Source organism: Martes martes (genome assembly GCF_963455335.1).
Source record: "Martes martes genome assembly, contig: SUPER_18_unloc_1, whole genome shotgun sequence".
NCBI lineage: Eukaryota > Metazoa > Chordata > Mammalia > Carnivora > Mustelidae > Martes > Martes martes.
This window is the reverse complement of record NW_027666704.1, coordinates 1,627,882-1,648,190: the sequence shown is the minus strand read 5'-3', so window position 1 is coordinate 1,648,190 and position 20,309 is coordinate 1,627,882. Positions and strand designations below refer to the sequence as shown.

The 20,309-nt window shown below is 42.8% G+C and overlaps 1 protein-coding gene across 2 annotated transcripts in view; it reads right to left on the bottom strand.

The window, feature by feature from the left end:
- The window catches only part of USP31 (ubiquitin specific peptidase 31), a gene marked incomplete at its 5' end in the record, with an annotated part of 59,767 nt that extends 40,394 nt beyond the window's left edge, over window positions 1–19,373 (bottom strand). For both annotated transcript variants that reach the window (XM_080831677.1, XM_080831678.1), the window contains one exon: window positions 18,741–19,373. In XM_080831677.1, the coding sequence (XP_080687803.1) occupies window positions 18,741–19,373 (633 nt within the window). The remainder of the gene's footprint in view (window positions 1–18,740) is intronic.
- Between the last annotated feature and the right edge of the window lie 936 nt (window positions 19,374–20,309).

Sequence of the window (20,309 nt, the reverse complement as noted above, 5' to 3'; positions counted from 1 at the left end):
CGTAAACAGTGGCTGGAAGTTTCTCCTAGAAAGGCAACAGAAACAGAAAGAATGGATTCTGAACACCTGGATTCAAATCCTCTTTCTAGCGCCTTTTTCTTTATGTGTGTTTACTCTGAGCATCAGCTATCTTTTCTATAAAATGGGGATGAGAATACTTTTCTAAAAGAACTACTGTGAAGCTTTAATGAGATTTAGTTTACAAACTCTATAAAAGCATTTTCATAAAAAATTTTTTTATAAAAGCATTTTAAAAATTCTAAAATTCTACACAGCTTGAATTATTTAAGTTTCCAATGTCAAGAAAAAAAGAAAGGAATTATCCTATAGAATTCTGGAAAATGTCATAGAGAAAGCAAAAATATCTAAAGCATTGTCTCTTGGTTGCACATTAGAATCATCTAGGGAAATTAAAAAAACAGAAACAGAAACAAAAACCACAAACTGGGAGCAGGCCAGAGATGCTGATTTAATTATCTATAGCAGGACCTGATCATTTTAACCTTTCTCAAGTGTAATTAAAAAAAAAAATTCTCTTTCTATGTGAACCCAAGACAGAAAGAACATGGCCACAGTGGAAAAGCTCTGAAGTTTCATTTTCAAAAGCACTAAAACTCAAGGGTGGGTCTTTTATCATAACTGTACTATATTGTTTATTACACTCTATCTTATTCATATCACCAGAACACATAACCTCATATCTGCCTCCACCATTACACAGTGATTTGGAATGTCTCATTCAATATTATTTCCCCAAGACTTAGCAAAAACAATATTTGAGACAAACAGTAACAATAATGACAGCTAATAATTGAATGTTCATAATATACCAGGCATTATACTAATTGTTTATAGGTGTTATTTCCTATAAAATTAACCCTCAGAAGTCCCCTATGTTGTTAAGTATTATCATTATTATTTACAGACAAAAAGACTTGGGCGCAGAAAAGTCAAATAACTTGTCCAAAGTTACCATTATTCTTCAACCTCGCCTGACTAAAACAGCCTTAAAAACTTTTTGTCCAAAATCCTTCAATAAATGATTTTTTTTCCCCTTACATGACTCAGGATCATATAGGGCTTGATCATTTGGAATGTCACTTCTCAATGTGGACATAAAACACGTGTTGGAGACGCCTGAGACTTCTGGGAGCTTATTTCCTTTTAAAGAAATCCTTGTTAATGAGCACTTTGTTGTAATTTGCATTTTTTCCTATGACTGAAATATGGCCCAGAAACAAAAAAAAAAATGGAGTCTATCTAATTGAGATGTTATTATTTGAGGAGTAAGGAGGAATTTGGACAATACCAGAAGATCGAGTTGCAGTATGTGAAGGAGAACTATGTCCCGCCTGAGAGTCCCAGGATGCTGCAGAAAGCAAACAAGAGAGACAACAATCTGGCTCTGGAGAACTACATCTGTCTCTCATCAGCAAATGTAGAGGGGGTGCTCTTCACCTTACAGTGCTCAGGCTGCTCCACTGGTGGCACTGAATTCCCAGCCCGTCCATCCCTCCCAGCACACCCTACGTGGCCAAGCCTCGCTGACTCCGAGGTTAAAGTCAGCTCACGTCACCAAAATGTGTTTATGTATCTAATCAAGTGACTTAAGTAACTCAAGAGTATCTTCTTTTTTCAGTCTCTGTCATTATCCAACACTGTCTAAGATTCTTCCCAACTATAACAAAATTAGCTTTAAAAAAAAAAATTTTTTTTTAAGGAGGAAAATCTGACTAACACGGTCCATAAAAGCAAACGTCCACTTCTGATTTAGCTGAAAAGCCTCATTGGGAGCGTAATAATCTTCAGCAGTCAAAACAGAGATCTTGGAGTCCCCTCGATTTGCTAGATGGGATGCTGCTTGATTCATGAATTATTATTTAATAAAGAGCTTTCATTTTTTTTTAAAGTCAAAACAGAAAAACTAGAAAAAAACATCTAAATATCTACAAAATTAGGGATGCCTGGGTGGCTCAGCTGGTTAAGTGTCTGCATTTGGCTCAGGTCATGATCCGGGGGTCCCAGGATCAAAATCCACATCAGGCTCCTTGCTCAGCAGGAAGCCTGCTTCTCCCTCTGCCTGCCTCTCCTCCTGCTTGTGCTCACCCTCTCTCTGACAAATAAATAAAATCTTTTAAAAATAAATAAATTGATTGATATAGATATATCTACAAAATTATTATATATTCCTACCATGGAACAAATGTTTAAGTTTTAGAAAACATGGAAAAATTAATACACAATACAATTAAGTGAAAAGAAGATGCAAAACTACATATGGACATAATTTCATACTTTTTTTTAGAGACCTTTTTGTCTTTTATCCTAAATATACACTGAAACACTAACAGCCATTGCCTCAGAGTGGCAAGTTTTAGGTGAGTTATCCCTTTCTTCTTTATATGTTTCCATATTTTCCCACATTTTCTAAAATGAATTTGTTGTAACAATGACCAGGTGGTACTTAAGGAGATCTTATGAGAGCACACCACCTACTATCCTGGCCAGGGAACGCAAACCTTCTGCACAGAAGATGGGGATGGCAAAACAAAGAAATGTACCTTATTTCTGGTCCCAAATCCTAGAGAGTAGGACTGCACAATGCTGAGAATTTCTTTTTCCTCTGCTAGACAGACCTAAGGAACTCAGATCAAAGTTTTCTGCCTATAGTAATCCTAAACTCAAACTTACACCAATCTTCGAATCTTATCACTGGAGGAAAAAAGGGACTGAAGCTAGCATCAAAGAAAAATGGAGGAAAGAGAGACAGAAAAAAAGAATTTATGTTTACAGACACCTACCAGGGGCCTTTTTAAGCCACCCTGTCTTGCCACGTAGGAGGTAAAAGCTTAGGCATAGGGAGAGGAAAAAACCCAGGGTCAGCTTCCTGATCAAGGGAACCATACCACAGGAGAAACACAGCCTTGGAAGTCAGCACATGGCATTACTCATTGGCACAGCAGCCAAAGTACTTGGGTTGAGTGGTACTGCTCTTTGGGGTCGAAGTGAAGTGACCTATACACCCTTGGAGGTAGAATAGGTTGAGAAAGACAAGCAGTGGGGGATGCATAAGGTCAGACCTTGAACTACCCCAAAGCCAAACATGTATATATTTCTTCTATAATCTGTGTGTGTGTGTGTGTGTGTGTGTGTGTGTGTGAGAGATTATATACAAAGAGACAAAGTACGTGTCCTCTTGATTCTGAATATGTTGGTATTTGACGATAAACAGATCTAAAATGTTTTTGACCAAACAGACAATTTTATAAAGGGATCCAAAATATTCTGGAAACAATCTTGCTTTGAAGCATTATTGCTACTGCATTTTGATAACTGAAACATCAACTAGTAGTAACCAAGAGGTAACATTCATAAGCAGATCCAGCAAGTTTCACTACAAATGATGTGCTCATATTGCCAAAAACCTGGAGTGCCACAAACCCAATAAATCTTAGCTGGCTGAAGATGCTTTCAAGTCATGGGCCTGCCATATCGCTTCTCCACACCCAGCACCGTGTGCCTGATAGTCAAGACGGCTGACTCTGGAGCCGCACACAGGTATGGTCTCCAAATCCATCGGGCCTCAACCAGATCTTTCAGCCCTCACCTTGAAAATGAGATCAGATAAAAACCAGCACAAGGCCCTAATCTGCTCCAGGCTTTTCCTAGCAAACTACAATTTAAAACCTTCCCAGCCTCAGCCTGGTCTGACCCGACCAATTCTAGTTGGTTCAGGCCTTGGTCATCTGCCTGTAGAAGGTGAAGGCTAAACGGAAGAGTGTGTGCATACACAGAAAACAAAGGCAAGTCTGTGAAATCAAAACAGGGTAATTCCCTAAGCTATCAAAATGTTACCATCATATGGGTATATTCCCACTGTAAAGAACAGATGAAGCTGTCCTACCTCACTAGTTATCAAAGACATGCAAATTAGAACAGTAAAATGCTACTTCCCACTTAGGGGCGTAAAGATTTCTATTTTGCAACAGTAGGGTACAAGAGACATTCTTGCACATTGCTAATGGCACAATCCTGTAAAATAAGGGTAACAAGGTGACTTAAGGATCTTCAAAATAGAGAGCCACTGAACCAGGAATTTCACTTCTATGTATCCTAAAGAAATAATCAAAAGTAACTAGTTTTCTTACAAATTTTAAGAATTCATATATGTAATGAATAACCATTTTCTGCTCCTAAAAAAAGGTGAAAGATATATATAAAAAATATTCATCACAACCAGAAACCACCCCCAAATAGATCATTATATACCTTCATACGATGATCAAAAGAGGTTTTGTGGCAAAAATTAATCATAATACAATATGAAATGAAAATCACATCATGTAAAACTGTATATACAGTTTGATACCAGGAAAGTAATATACCAAACAACTTCTACATTTTCGATTTTCCTCTTTCAACTTTTACATACTTTCTAAGTTTTCCACAATAACTTAGATAATATTCTTATCAAAATAGATTTTACCTCATCATGAACTTTAGCAAAAGAATCCAGACACAAAAGAATATATACTTAATGCAAATCAAAACCACAATGAGGGGTGCCTGGCTGGCTCTGTAAGCAGAGCATATGACTCATCTCAAGGGCTGTCATTTCAAGCCCCGTGTCAGGGGTAGAGTTTACTTAAAAGATGCCACTTAAAAAAACAAACCACAATGAGTTACCACTTCACACCCGCTAGGATGGCTTTAATAAAAGAGACAATAACAAGTGTTGGCAAGAATGCAGAGAAACTGGAAACTTCATGCATTGCTGATGGGAATACATAATGGTGCAGCCACTGGGCAAAACAGCTGGGCAACTGCTTAAAAGTTAAACGTGGATGGGACGCCTGGGTGGCTCAGTTGGTTAAGCAGCTGCCTTCAGCTCAGGTCATGATCCCAGCGTCCTGGGATCGAGTCCCACATCGGGCTCCTTGCTCCGTGGGGAGCCTGCTTCTCCCTCTGCCTCTGCCTACCACTCTGTCTGCCTGTGCTCGCTCGCTCTCTAACAAATAAATAAATTTAAAAAAAAAATTTTAAAAGTTAAACGTGGAGTCACAATGTGACCCAGCAAGTCCACTCCCAGGCATGTACCCAAAAGAAATGAAAACATAAGTCCACACACAAAAATGTGTTCATGAAAGTTCACAGAAGCATTATTTGTAACAGTCAAAAAGTAGAAACAACCCAAATATTCATTAATGGGGGAATGGATAAGCAAAACATGGTATATTCATGCAATGGAGTACTTTTCAACCATAAAAAGGAATGAAGTATAATGATGAACCTTGAAAACAGATGCTAAGTGAAAGAAGCCAGATGCAAAAAACCACGTGTTGCAGGATTCCATTTATACAAAAGGCAAATCTAGAAAAACAGAAAGACACCCACTGCTGGGAGGCTGGGGGGAAATGAGGAGTGACTGCCATTAGGGAATGGGGTTTCTTTGGGGGGATAATAAAAATATTCTAAAATTGATTGTGTAGTTGCACAATTCTGTGACTACATTAAAAACCACTGAATCGTACACTTTGTGTGAATTATATGATACGGAAGTTATATCTCAGTAAAGCTTTCTTTTTTTTTTAAAGTAGGCTCCATGCCTAACATGGGGTTCAAACTCATGATGCTGAGATCAAGAGTTGAATGCTCTATTGACTGAGTCAGTCAGGCGCCCCAATAAAGGTGTTTTTACTATTTTATCCACAATAAAACTCATGAATAGGCAAAGTCTGTTAGAGGTGTTAGAGGTCAAAGGAATGGTTCCCTTGGGGAGGAGGGGGAGGGTAGAACTTGGGAGAGGGTGGCCATCAAAGGAGCTTCTGGAGTGCCAGTGACGTTCTACTTTGTGATCTGGTTGACACATTATCACTTTAGGATAATTCGCCAAGCTGTACACTAACGATGTATGCATTTTTCTGTATGTATGCTGTATTTCACTAAAAAGTTAAAAAAAATTAGTGGGGCCTGGGTAGCTCAGTCAGTTGAGCGTCTGACTTCAGCTCAGGTCACAATCTCAGGGTCCTGGGATCAAGTCCCACATCGGGCACCCTGCTCAGTGGAGAGTCTGCTTGTCCCTCTGCCCCCACTCATTCTCTCTCCGTCTCTTAATGAAAATATTTTATTTTTTAAAGATTTATTTATTTATTTGACAGAGAGAGAGAGAGAGATATCACAAGTAGGCAGAGAGGCAGGCAGAGAGAGAGGAGAAGGCAGATCCCAGAACCCTGGGATCATGACCTGAGCCGAAGGCAGAGGCTTTAACCCACTGAGCCACCCTGGCGCCCCTTTATTTATTTTTTAAGAGATTTTATTTATTTGAGAGAGAGAGAGAAGCATGAGCAGGGGGTAGGGGCACAAAGGGAGAAGGAGGCTCCCCACTGAGCAGGGAGCCCAATACAGGACTCGATCCCAGGACCCTGAGATCCTGACCTGAGCCAAAGGCAGATGCTTAACAGACTGAGCCACCCAAGAGCCCCATAAATAAAATCATTTTTAAAAAGTTTTAAAAATTAGTTGACTTCAAAAAGGAAGAACACTGATGTTTCTTAATTTAGCCAGACTCTGAGGCCATAACTCAGTTTATTTAGTCTTATTTAGAGGGGACTGTATTTACCTGGTTACTTAACTAGAAGCAGATTAAAAACGGCAAAAGACAGGAATGAGGAATCAGGAGGTATAGGCTCTCCAGAAAAAAAGCAAAACTGGATAAAGCAAGAGAAAAATAAGGAAGGACCTTGAAGAACAAATAATTATCTAGGAAATAACTTACATGAAAGACTTATTCCCTCAAAAGGGCAGATGAATGGCTAATATTGTGTTATTCAAAAAGATCATAAACTGACAACACGAGAGCACAGAATGAATCATCCTAAAAAGTACTCTCTGGGGGACAGAGGCCTCAGCTGAGCCACCTAGCTCTGTAACACTGGAAACTTAAATACCACCCCTTCAAAAAGGGGTCAAAACCTGGAGCACACATGCATCAAAGGTGAGCTACAGAACAATTAGAGTTGCAAGGCCAGACCCGGAGAAAATTCTGCAGCAGAACACGTTTCTCTTCAGCACCTGACTACCATGGCCTTCTGTAGGACCCTCCATGTCTTCTTCCTACCAAGGTCCCTTTCCTGTGTCCCAGGCTTACTCTTACAGGCTGGGGGGCGGGGGTGGATACGTGAGACAGCTGTTGGTTTTCCAGCTAAAATGTTCCCATCACTAAGGGAACCAATGGCTGTCAAACACTCATCTGTGAAGCTGGTCTCAAGTGGCAAAGAAAAGCAAAATAAAGAAACTGAGGCTCAGTGACCAGCTCACTAAATTCAAAACTCATGGGTTCAGATTTTCAAAAGGGAAGAAGCAGACCTGCACCCCAGGTACCCTCCCCCTGGCACGATCCTCTGATGCTGACAGCCTGAGACAGAAGTGGGTATCACCAGGAAGCGGGTGTGGGCAGTTACAACAGCCTACTCAGCTGCCTGGTATCACCACAGAGCCTCAAAGGGTAATGACCAACAGGTCTCCAACCTAACCTACCCTTCCTCCTGCTGGACAGATGATAACAACCTACCAATGCTCTTCTCTCCACCTACCTGCAGGGAAATGAGGCTACTTTCCTTCCTTTCTGTCACTAGTACCTACTTCCCATGAGCTACTGCTTTTAAAGGCATTTGACTTCTCTTTAGCATTTCTAGTTTATTCTCTCACGAAATAAAAGCTCTAAAATGAGGGAGATTTACCAAGTTGTCACTAAACTATTAAAAAGGAACTCTTATTTTAGGGTAAGATTAAAGGATGTTCTAAGTTAATGTATCTTTATAATTACTGGGAGCACCTCTGGTCAGGAAAAGTTCTTTATTCTTCTCCATCTATAGAGAGCTCTGGACCTCAAATAAAAGGTTGAATCTCCTTCCTTAGAGTTTAAATACAAGCCTTTCTCTGCCTCCCTCATTGCTCAAAGTAAAGCAGATAGAGAAGTTAGGTCCCTGCCCATTCATCCACTCATAAACATGCATACAAAGAACAGGACCAGTTATTATGGGAAATTTAGAGATTCACAGAATTAAAAGTCTACAGAAGTGTCTTGGTTTCTTCATCTGTAAGACAGAAATAATAATTCATGTATTTACTTCATACTGTTATAAGAAATAAATAAAATAATCCACTATGTAGGGCATGTGGTAAGCACTCATACGTCAGCTACAGGAAAAAGCAAGATGGAGAAAATTCCATACAATGCACTACCATTTATCTAAATAAGAGAAAATATGAATGAATACATACACAATACACACACACATATATATACACACACATAAAGCAAGAGAAAACCAATTTGCTTGTATTAAAACAACGAAAGAATAAATCATACAATCTAGGGAGAAAGTAGGTGTCAGGATCAAAGACAAACTAGACTTCCTTGAATAGATCTTACATTGTACATTTGACTTCCACCATGTATTTTATTTTTTACATAATTATGAAGCAAAATTAAATTTTAAAAAGCAATCGCTCCGGGCACCTCAACGGCTCAGTCATTAAGCACCTGCCTTCAGCTCAGGTAATGATCTCAGGGTCCTGGGATCAAGCCCCACATCGGGCTCTCTGCTCAACGGGAAGCCTGCTTCTTCCTCTCCCACTCCCCCTGCTTGTGTTCCCTCTCTCGCTGTCTCTCTCTCTGTCAAGTAAATAAATAAAATCTTTTTGAAAAATTATTCTGGAAACCAAAAATTAAGGGGAAAAAACCCTCAAGCATTTATGTTACCTTTCTTCTCCAAATTTACTTTAGGGTAACCAAATAACTCATGAGGGCAAGAACTTCTACAGAAGTGTTCTAACTAATAAGATGTTAAAGTTACATCACCATTTTTGATCCTTAATGAACTAATGGATCAAGGAATAATCATCAGTGTCTACTAACATAGTAAGACACACAACTAGACATTAATAGGCTTCCTGATTAAAGTTTACAACACTACCAAAAATAGAATGGGGAACAAAAAACAAAAACAAAAACATCTCAACCCTGAATCTCATTAAGCCTCCAAATCTATCATTTTACAGGAAATATGGGAATAGAACATTTTTTTTTTAACTTTATGTATTTATTTGACAGGGATCAAGAGAGAGCCCAAGTAGGCAGAGCGGAAGGCAAAGGGAGAGGGAGAAGCCGGCTTCCTGCTGAGCAGGGAGTCTGACATGCTGGGATCATGACCTGAGCCAAAGGCAGCAGCTTAACTGACTGAGCCACCCAGGTGCCCTGGGAACCTAACTTTTTAATTGAAACTACAGGAATACAACAGGCAAAATCAGACTCTGGAAAGCACTATAGCAATGCTCTTCAAAATGTGATCCACGGACCGGTGCCCGGCTGTGAAGTTTTTGTCTCCAGTCCATGACCAGGTAAACACAGAAATTGAGAGCAGGCATTTAGAAACATTTAGAGCAAATTAACAGTAGTTTTATGTCTACGGAGTCTAAATTTTAACGGGGCTGGTTTTACGTATGCTTTTTACTTCATTTTTCTGGAAAAGCTTAATAAATGCCAAACTAAGAAATTCATACTGTGTATTGTATATAAAAGAAAAAGTAAAAGCAATTTTTAAGAAGAGAAATAATGTAATCACTGGTAAACTTTAAGATTAACGTGGCAGCAATAAAAACTGCTCACTGGAAGAGACAGAGTTTAGAAATGGGGAAGGGTACTTGAAGGCCACAGACTTAAAATGACTGCCTTCATTTTCACCACCTGCTATTTACTGAATAGTTACTAAGTATAAGTTTCTATATTAAACCTTTATTTATATCTTTTTACTTAATCCTCCTAAAAATCATGTAAGGCTCTCCTACTTACTAGCACTGAACTCAATATCCTAATTTCAAAAATGGAATAATAATGCCTCTTTCAGAGGCACTGTAGTGAAAATTTAATGAAAAAATTAAATGAATGAACAGCTGACCCTTGAACAATGTGGAAGTTAGGGGCACTGACCTCCATGAAGTCAAAAATCTGTGTGTAACTTTGGACTCCCCAAAAACTTAACAACTAATAGTGACAGCCACCAGTGATCACTTATTGCAAAATACAATTTATTGGACAAACTGCTCACCCAGACATGATTTGCGTCACTTGGCATTATAAGTGGATGTTGACATCACTTGAGCTTGCCACACGAGCAACAGAAAGTGGCCATGAAAATCCCACAGTAGCATAGTATGAACTACAGTGAATTTTATACAGTTATGATTTAATACTACATCTCCATACTTATTTACATTTGACTATAAATCATGCCATGTACAGTCTGTGTGAGCTTAAGTTTTGATAAATTTTAATTTTTTATAATAGGTTTGTATATATTTTATGGTAGTAAATATTAACACAAACTAGTACCTATATATATTTCATGCATTCATGACATACCTAACTTCCACTTAAGTTTCTTTATATTTCTAGGCACACTCTTCATTCGTAAGTTTCTCTTAACTGCCACAAACCTCCAAAAAAATTTCATATATATATATATTTTTAAATTTCACATATAAGTGGACATGCACAGTTCAAACCAGTGTTCAAGAATCAAAGGGACTTTGTAAATGAACTGGTTCCGCACAAATAAATGGTATTTTATTACGATTAATGTTTCTTAAATCTCCTGAGAATCAGACAGCTCTGCCTTGCTTTTAAAGATTAGAATACTGGCATGCCTGGGTGGCTCAGCTGGTTAAGCATCTACCTCTGATTCAGGTCACAATCCCAGAGTCCTGGGATCACGCCCTGCATCGGGCTCCTTGCTCAGCGAGAACTTGCTTCTCCCTCTGCCTGCCACTCCCCTTGCTTGTGCTCTCTGACAAATAAAATCTTTTTCAAAAAATAAATAAATAAAGATTAGAATACCAAGGGCACCTGGCTGGCTCAGTTAGAAAAGCACGTGACTCTTGATCTCAGGGTTGTTGAGTTTGAGCCCCATGTTGGGTATAAAGTTACTAATAAACAAACAAACAGACTTAGGAAGGAAGGAAAGAAGGAAGAAAGAGAGGAAGGAAGGAGGGAAGGAAGGTAAGAATACAAAGAATTAAAAGAATTTACTGAGCTGGTGATGCGATTACAAAGGTTCCTTACAGTAGAAGCAACAAAGGCATTTCCTGACCAGTCCCATGAAATCTTCTAACGCGTGAACTGTTTGTTTGTGGACACACTGTTTGCTACCATCCAAGCTCAACAACCGGAGGGAAGAAGCAACAGATGTTCAGTGACTGGCCAATTCCTCTAGGAACTGCCGCAGTCCATGGCATCAAACAATGATTTCCAAATGGAGAAAGATCACAGTCAGATGAAAGACAAGATATCTCGATGTGCTCAACTGCAAAAATGTTGTTTGTTAAACATAAAATGTCATTTGAGGAACAGCCAACAAACGATTAATTAGCAGAGCAAACAAGAGTATTTTTGAGGGAAAAAGCTGCACAGGACAGAACTTTAAATCACTCAGCTTTCAATGATTTCTTTTCCACTATTATATATAAAAGGTTTTTTTGTGGAAACCATGAGATCATTGTTTTGCAGAGTCTTTACTATAGGAAACAGCTGTGGAGAACTACACAAACAGTGAACACTGCCCTATTTAGTAGCCCCTCACTGTGACAAGTGTATAGAAGGGGAGAGGAAAAATCCATCAAACCACACTGTAATAACAAAAGAGGCAGAGTCAAACTAAAAACTTTAGGCCACACAAAGGGAGATAAAAAAAGAACTAATTCAGGATAAGCATCTGTAAGTCAGGCCAAGCACCTGTATTATTACATCTGTACCTGGACTTAAGAGAGAATGATGAGAGCAGCTGCTTTCTACATGGGTCACCAAAAATCCAAATGATTCACTTTGCACAGTACCTGATATACAACAACATTCAACAAATATAACTTAAAAAAAAAAAGGGAAGGGAGAGAGGTACTATCAACATCTAGTGGGTAGAGGGCAGGGACGACCCTAAACGTGCTGATATGTCAGGACAATCCCCAACAAAACAAACAAAACTGACTCTATGAAAGGAAACAATTTTAAGTTTAAAAAATGATGAACAAAGGCAGTCTTGTAGGAGGAAGCACATGTCCGGGGCAGGCACTAGCATGCACCATGGATGGGCCGGAGAATCTTGTCCTCTACAGCTCTTGGCTGGGCAATCCGGCAACGTGTAGCCACATTTTAAAAGCACCTTCCCTTTGACTCAGAAGTGCCACTTCTAAGACTCGGTCTTTAGAAAAGGAGACTTGATACATGTTGAAGGATTGGCTATCATCATTAAAAACTTTATACAATCTAAACACCCTTCGTTGGACTTCTATACAACTGTTAAAAAGAATGAGATGGGCTCAGATGTATAAACAAAAAACCAAAGTAAGTCATACTACCCATGGGGAACGGGGAGAGGGGAAAACAAGTTATAGACCTACAGGCGGAGCATGTGCCCTTTAATGTAAAAGATGTATACACATGTTTATAAGTGCATTTAAGTGGTCTGAAAGGATTATTTTTAAGACAGGCTTCCAAAAGTGCCGAAGTCTGAGAAGCAATGGCATATACATAAAGCTAGCTACAGCCAACCTTCTTTTCAGAGATTCAGCACCACGATCTTAGAGGAAAAAAAACACGACACATTTCAACACACCCCCCCACTTCTTTATGTTTTATGTTGAGAACTGTCATTTCAGAGGTTGCAAAGATAAGGCAACTATGCCCCAGCAACGCAGGGGTGACAAAGAGTGAAGTCAGAACTCTGGTTCTGGGCGCCTGGGTGGCTCAGCTGGTTAGGTATCTGCCTTCGACTGGGGTCATGGTCCCAGCGTCCTGGGATCAATCAAGTACCACGTCAGGCTCCCTGCCTCTCCCTCTGCTCCCACCCTGGCTCGTGCTCATGCGTGCTCACTCGCTCTCAAAAATAAGAAATAACAGTAATTAAAAAAAGAACTCTGGTTCTGCTCCCTCAGTCTCTAGCCAGCTGGTGAACCCTAGTTTCTTCACCCAGAAAAAGGTGAGGCCACTCACATCTCCCCCACATCTCCTTCTAAGTCTAAAATTTGACGACTCTGTTACCTCCTTTCTCTTTCAAAGAGGTAGAGCTTCACTGAAACAAAAGTGACACCATTTGATGGACAAGGGAACTGACCAACCAGGAAGAGACATAATTTCTATTCTATACCCAGGCACAAAGCTAAATGTGACCTACACAATTTTGTTTCTACTTTTCAAATGAATTCAGGGGGTCCCCTGAAGTCTGAGTACTCCCTGGGAACCACTGGGACATACCAATATCCTAAACATCTTCTCACCAACCAAGAAAATCTAGACCACAGGTCTGCAGCATAAAATCAGAGCCCTCAACATGAGCTTATGAAAAATGTAGGCGTGAAAATGGAGCCAGTATTACCCTGTTAGCTTGTCTGCCACTACTCTCATTTATACCTTCCTTCCCCTTGAAACCTGAGAACTCTCACTAATAAAGAAGCACCACTGAGCACCACAGTTCAAGGGGGAAAATATGGAAGAGAAATTTCTATTCATCAATTATTTTTTTGTTTTACTGCAAATTTGGAAGGACTCCCCACATTCTTTTATCTGTAGATCACCCTGTTCTAGTTGTTCTTTGGGAGCACAGTTTGAAAACTGCTGCTCTAAAATGCATCTTTGTTACTTGAGATGACCATTCATCTTTTTACTGACTGCAAAAGGGCACCGAGCACTAGAAATCAGCATCTACACGAACCTGGAAGCATGCATGCTAGTACCCTACTAGTGAAGACAATAAGCTCATTTCCTCTAAAAACAGCATATTGCCTATTTGGATTTCAGAATGATTTGTTTTCTCTCATTGTTTTTACTAAGACAGTGATCCAAGGACCTGCCAGTGAAGTCCAAATTTTATCATAGTGCTGCTGCAAACAGGAAACACAAAGAGGAGAAAAAGTAACAAGGTAACCTTCTAAAGTCTGGGTTAGTAAGAAAAACACCCTAAGGAGGCTCAAAACATTCCTCCAACAGAGTGTTTCTCAATCTTAGCCTTACTGACATTTTGGGCTAGATAACCCCTCACTGAGGGGAGCAGAGCCCATAGTATCCCCAACCCAGTTGTGTCAACCAAGTGTGTCTCCAGACAAGCCAAATGTATCCAGGAATAAAGGGGTTGGGGAACCAGGCAAAACAGCCCTGGTTGAAAACCCTGCTCAAAGAGGAGAAAAATACCTGCTTAAAAAGAGAAGTGACAGCTAGAGAAATTTCTTAAAGAAAATTCTTAAAGCAAAGTTGGGCCAATCAATTCATTTCATTCTGGGAAATTAAAGTCCTACCTTAACAACCATCTTGCTCATCCAAAACCAAAAATCCGTTTAGCTGGCAAGCTCCTAAATCTCACAAAAATCAATGTGGTTAGAAATCAAGGAAGAATTTCAATAGAAAAACTTACAAAGAAAATCATTAGTAACTTTAAGACAGTAAAAGCACACTCAAAGACATACTAAGTGCTTTTCGAAACCTCAAGGCAAACTTTCAAGAGGGCAAATTGGTTTTATTTTCTCTGCCAACTCCAATGAACTGGTAGCGGCTCACTGAAGCCCAGAACTGAGCAGGATTCTAAGGCTGAACGTGAGCTCAGGAAAAGAGTATCCGCATCAAACACCAACATCTGCCACAAACAGGCAAGGGGCCGTGGTAACAGGTATGCCTCACATCCACCTTATAGGTGTTGAACTCAACTTTCTTTATGCTCAAGATAATGCCCATCAAATTTGGCTGTAATAAAATATTTTGGGGGGAAAAAAGTAAGTAGACTTACCTAATTCGGGGGCAAAAAGGATAAAAAGGAAGAAGTCTGATCTATCACTCTCCTGCTTAAGAATCAGCCTTGGATTCTCAGCTTCTACAGGATAATGTCCAAACCAACACAGCCCACAAAGCCATTCACACTCCACTTCCGACACTCTTCTTCCAAACTTTCTGCTCCCCCATTGTTCTCCATGGCATAACCAGCCACCAAACGTCTCACTGTTCCCCCAAAATCACAGGCCCTTTCATGCCACCTCCACCCCTTCTCTGCCCGGCTAATTTCTATTCATCCTGCAGATCACTGCGCTGTGACCCTTTACTTGTCCCCTGGACCAACAGTGTTCCCTAGACGGGCAGCATCAGCACCACCTGGGAGCTGATAGAAATGCAGAATCTCAAACCCGACCCCAGATCCACCAACCCCAAAACAGCATGGTAACAAGATGCCCACGTGAATATGTGCACATGAAACTGTAAGAAGCGATGTCCTGGGGAACATGCCAGGTCTCACTGGACTCAGATCTTCACAGGCAGTTACAGTGTCCCCCCAAAATCGAAGTGCCTCACACTTTGGCAGGCCGCCTCTGAGGCAAATCCCTCCTTTAGGAAGAGAAACACAAACATCCATCCACCTTCCAGCCTCCATGGCAGCCAGAGGTGGCCAATGGACAGGGTGGTAAGTCACTGAGATGTCAGCAGAAGCCTGCTGAGGGGGCGCTTCCGGAAGAGCTTTTATTTTCCCAGGGACTTCCTGCCTTGACAAACATTAAGGCTAAAAAGCCAAAGATGTAATAGGGACAAAATAGCAAAGGACAACAGAGCGGAAACACAGAAATGGTCTGAGTCCCTGTTAGGCCCTTTAAGCCATTGTACCACATTAGAACATGAACCTCCAGACATACTGTGTAAGCCAATTCAACATCTTTATTGCTTAAGACATCATCATTAGGGCTTCCTCTTTCTTGCGCTGAATGCATTCCTAACTGATGGAGTAAACCGTCAATAAACGGGAAGTGAGTGAATGAATGCAACGTGAAAGCTACTACAGGTTCAGAAGATTATATGTTTTAAAAATAGGAACTCGAAGAATCTGCTGAACTTTGCCAAAGCATGCTTATAAATCAGGCTCTGAACTTCTAGAATTATTGACCCATTTCTGTTCACAGCTTTTTAATGGATTAAAAAAAAAAACAACCTCTTAAAATGCAATGGAAATGTTCACATACAAAAACGCTGTAGAAATTGATTTTTACATTTTGGAAAGAGTAGAAAAACAAACTTAAAACACTGGTCTCTGACCTTGAAAAGTTTGCAACTGCTGTGGCTACTGATGGGCAGGCAACTATAAGCAGAAAAAAAAAAAGAGGGAGGGAAAAAGACTTACAGTAGCTAGTTGGTTGCCATTCTCTCCTACTTTCTTTTTTTTTTTTTTTAAAGATTCTTTATTTATTTATTTATTTGACAGACAGAGAGAGAGATCACAAGTAGACAGAGAGGCAGGCAGAGAGAGAGGGGGAAGCAGGCGCCAATGTGGGAGCCCAATGTGGGACTCGATCCCAGGACCCTGAGATCATGACCCGAGCTGAAGGCAGAGGCTTAACCCTCTCCTACTTTCTTATTTTGAGATCTCTGACACGGAACTCATTTTTTTTTTCCAGTCCCTACCCCAGTCCAGTACTTTCACTCAAACTTCCAAGACCAAACAGCAATCACTTTTTTCTTTTTGAGAAAAAGAGAACATTAATAAATATAAGTAAAATGTCTTAAAAGGGGACAGGTAGGGGCGCCTGTGTGGCTCAGATCGCTGATGGCTCAGATCAGAAGGCGCCTCTGCCTTCAGCTCAGATCATGATCTCAGGGTCCTGGGATCGAGCCCCGCATCGGGCTCTCTGCTCACTGGGAAGCCTGCCTCCCCCTCTCTCTCTGCCTGCCTCTCTGCCTGCTTGTGATCTCTGTCTGTCAAATAAATAAATGAACTCTTATTTAAAAAAAGGGGGGGTACTATTCCTCAACAAGGTGGGTCCTCAACCAAGTGCTGAACCTTCAGATTATCATTTTGTATTTTACTAAAATCATTTAACTTAAATAAATTTTAAAAGATACTTCACAGTATCTATGGAAAACCAGTACCATTTACCACAAATAGAAGACAAGTGTAAAAACAAACACGATGAAAACACAACCTTATTAAATCCTAGCTACTGGTACCTGCCAAGGCCTCTAAACTTAGTTTGTTCTATTAAAAAAAAGAAAACAGAAAGGTAGGGGAGTGAGCATGAGGTGTTAGGCTACCACCAAGCTAAGACCTTTTTGTGGGCATAATCAGGACGAGCAGAATGGAAAAGGAATTAACTTGCTCACCATGTGATTTCATTCTGTTTAACACCATATTCATGTCCCATCTCAAAGTATCCCTCAAACAATTTCAAATCATCTTCAGCTCTTTTTTTGCCCAGAATAAGAGCCCATTTCCCTAGCGCAGCCTAAATGGCCCTACACAAACTGGCTCAGCCCACCAAAAAGCTCTCTTCTAAGCTCTAAGGGCACCAGCAGACAGCAAACACCGACCCAAGGGCCGTTACCTAGCCCACTGCCTGTTTCTGTATGGCCTGTGAGCTAAGAACAGTTTGTAGAGCTAAGTTTTTGTTTTTCTTTTTCAAGATTTTATTTATTTGCTAGAGATAGAGACAGGGAGAGAGGGAAAACAAGCAGGGGAAGCGTGAGAGGGGGAAGCAGGCTTCCTGCCAAGCAGGGAGCCCGATGCAGGGCTCCATCCCAGGACCCTGGGATCACGACCTGAGCCGAAGGCAGATGTTAATGACTGAGCCACCCAGGCGCTCCAAATATTTGTAATCAATTTGATGACAGGGAACGCTAATTTTGAACTCTAATTAAGCTAAATGTTATTCCTTCCAAAAAAAGAATCCCATTTCTCTCATTAGACCTGTATTACAAAGTACTGTAGTCATATTTTTATTTTAGCCAATGAGAAATTTGTGGAAATTTGCTTTCTCTTGTTATATAAGTACCTACATAACAGCCTTGATTTTGCATCTTGACCATTTACTATACGCCCTTTACAGAAAGTTTGCAGATCCCAGAGCTACACTGTTAAAGCGCACCAGGCTCTCGTGCTTTCACACTTTCCTTACACCTGGGAAGCAATTCCCCCTGATTCCTCAAGGCTGGTTCTCCCTGGTTACTCAAGCCTCAGTTCAAATATCACTGCTTCCTAGAGGTCACCCTAACCCTGCCCCCTCCCCATTTAAAGCAGCCTGCCCACACATCAATCACATCACTAGATTTTACTTTCTTGGAACCACTACCTGATATCACCTTCTTACCTTTCTGAAATCTTTAATAATAAGAACAATAAACGCGGCAAATACACAGGGTACTATGTACAACGGAAGTGACTGACATACCAGGTTGAACCCTTTAAAAGTGCCAACCTGGAAGTCAAAAACGGTCAAAAATGGGTAACCTCATTGGATTCAACCTAACCTATCAACCTGTCTGCTGCTCACAACCACCTACGACGTGGATACCAGATGAGGAAACTGGCACAGAGAAGTTGAGTAACCTGCCTGAGGTCACACTGCTAGTAAGTGACACAACGAGAATTTGAAGCCAGGCTCAACACTCGCATCCCCAAGAATGTAAGCTCCATGAAGACAGCCGGTCTTGTTCATGGCCAGGCACATAGTAACCCCTTAATAAATACACGATGAATGAACAGGTGCATCTGCCTTACAATCAGCGGCATCGGTCCCAGACTCAGGGTCCACACCCTTTTAGACCCAGGCGCTGGTCAGCCCGCCGCACCGCCAGGAAAAGAGGCATGCAAGACTTAAGAAGCCAGTGCCCTAGGGACGCGGGGTGCAGGGCCCCCTCCTGGGGATTGGGACGCGGCGGGGCTCACCTTGAAGTCGCGGCTGTGCTGCGGGGTGTACTCCAGGGTCCAGAGGGCCCGCACCAGGTGCGCCAGCTGCTCGGTGACCTCGCCCTGGCCCTGCGTGCCGCGGCCCACAGGCTGCTCCGGGTCAGGCGAGGGCTCGGGCCGCCCCGCCCGGTACTGGCCGAGCGCCAGGTACTCGGCGAAGAGCTCGGTGTTGCTGAGACACTGCAGCGTGGCGTTCATGAAGCACGTGTTGCCGTGGTTCCGGAGCCCCGCCACCCCGGGCACCGGCTCGGCGGCGGAGGCGGGCGGCGCGGGCGAGGCGGGCGGCGGCGGGCACGGCGGCGGCGTGGGCGCGGCGGCCGGCCCGGGCGGGAAGCAGCTGCGGAGGCCGCCGCGGTCCGGGGCGGCGCCCTCGGAGCTAAGGTGCGAGAGCGTGGACAGCGTCTTGAGGACGCGGCTCATGAAGCTGCCCACCGAGCGCGCCGACGAGGGCGAGGCGGGCGCAGCCGGCCCGGGCCCCGCAGGGCCCCCCGCGCCGCCGCCGCCGCCCGCGCGGCCGCTCCGGAACAGCCGCTTGCTGAAGGAGCGCTTCTCCTTCCCGCCCGCCGCCGCCGGTGGCGGCGGCCCGGGCCCGGGCGCCGTTACCTTGGACATGGCGGCGGCCGCCGACGCTCATCACCGAGCCCGCCCGCCCGGCCCGCGGCCCCGCCACGGCCGCCGCCGCATCCCGCCGCGCCGCGCAGCGCCTCAGGGGGCCGGAGGGCTTGACGCCCCACACGCCACAGAGCACTGCCGAGAGAGCCAGCAAGCAGGCGGCTGCCGGCGGGGCGGGCGCGCGCGCGCGCGATCCGCCCAGCTGGGCCGCTCACGTGACCCGCCTCCCGGCGCCGCCTGGCCCGCGCTGAAGCCGTGGTGGCTGCCATGTTGACTATGGGAATGGAAGTTCCCCTCCAGCCAGACCAGATGACTGGCGGCTCCGGGGCTGTCCGGCTTTGTGAAGTCCGAGAGAGTCCATGTCTAGTGTGGGCACGGTCCCGGCGCGGCGGGCAGCGCTGGGCTCGTGCCCGGGGATGGACCCCGTGGGTGGGTCTCCGTCTTCTGATCTGAAGGCGAAGGCCTTGGGAAGGTGCGGAGATCAGGTTGCCGCCCCTTACCAGACCCTGGAAGAAGTGATGGACATGGCCCTGACCTGTCCTGAGCAACCCAACCCTGTCAGGCTCCCGAGGGACCCGGACTGCTTGCGTGCATACCGGAACGCCATCACAGAGTCTGGCACATCCCGGCAGGCTTGTCTTCCAGGTGGCACCTTGGACTTGCAGTGAAACGGTATACTCAGAATTACCTTCCTTTGCAGACCTTCCTTTAAATCCCCGCTGAACTCTACCATCATTCATTCATTCAACAAATAGTTACTCCTGTGTGCTAGGCACTGCTAGGCGCTGGGAAAGAATGAAATTAACACGGTTTTTGCCTGCCCTCTTGCATTTTCCACTCGCAGATGCTGATAATAGCTGCTATGTTTCAAGTATTGCTCTAAGCATGCAATATTTCCTTTATTTTTCAATTCAGTGCCTTTAAGATGTATCCATT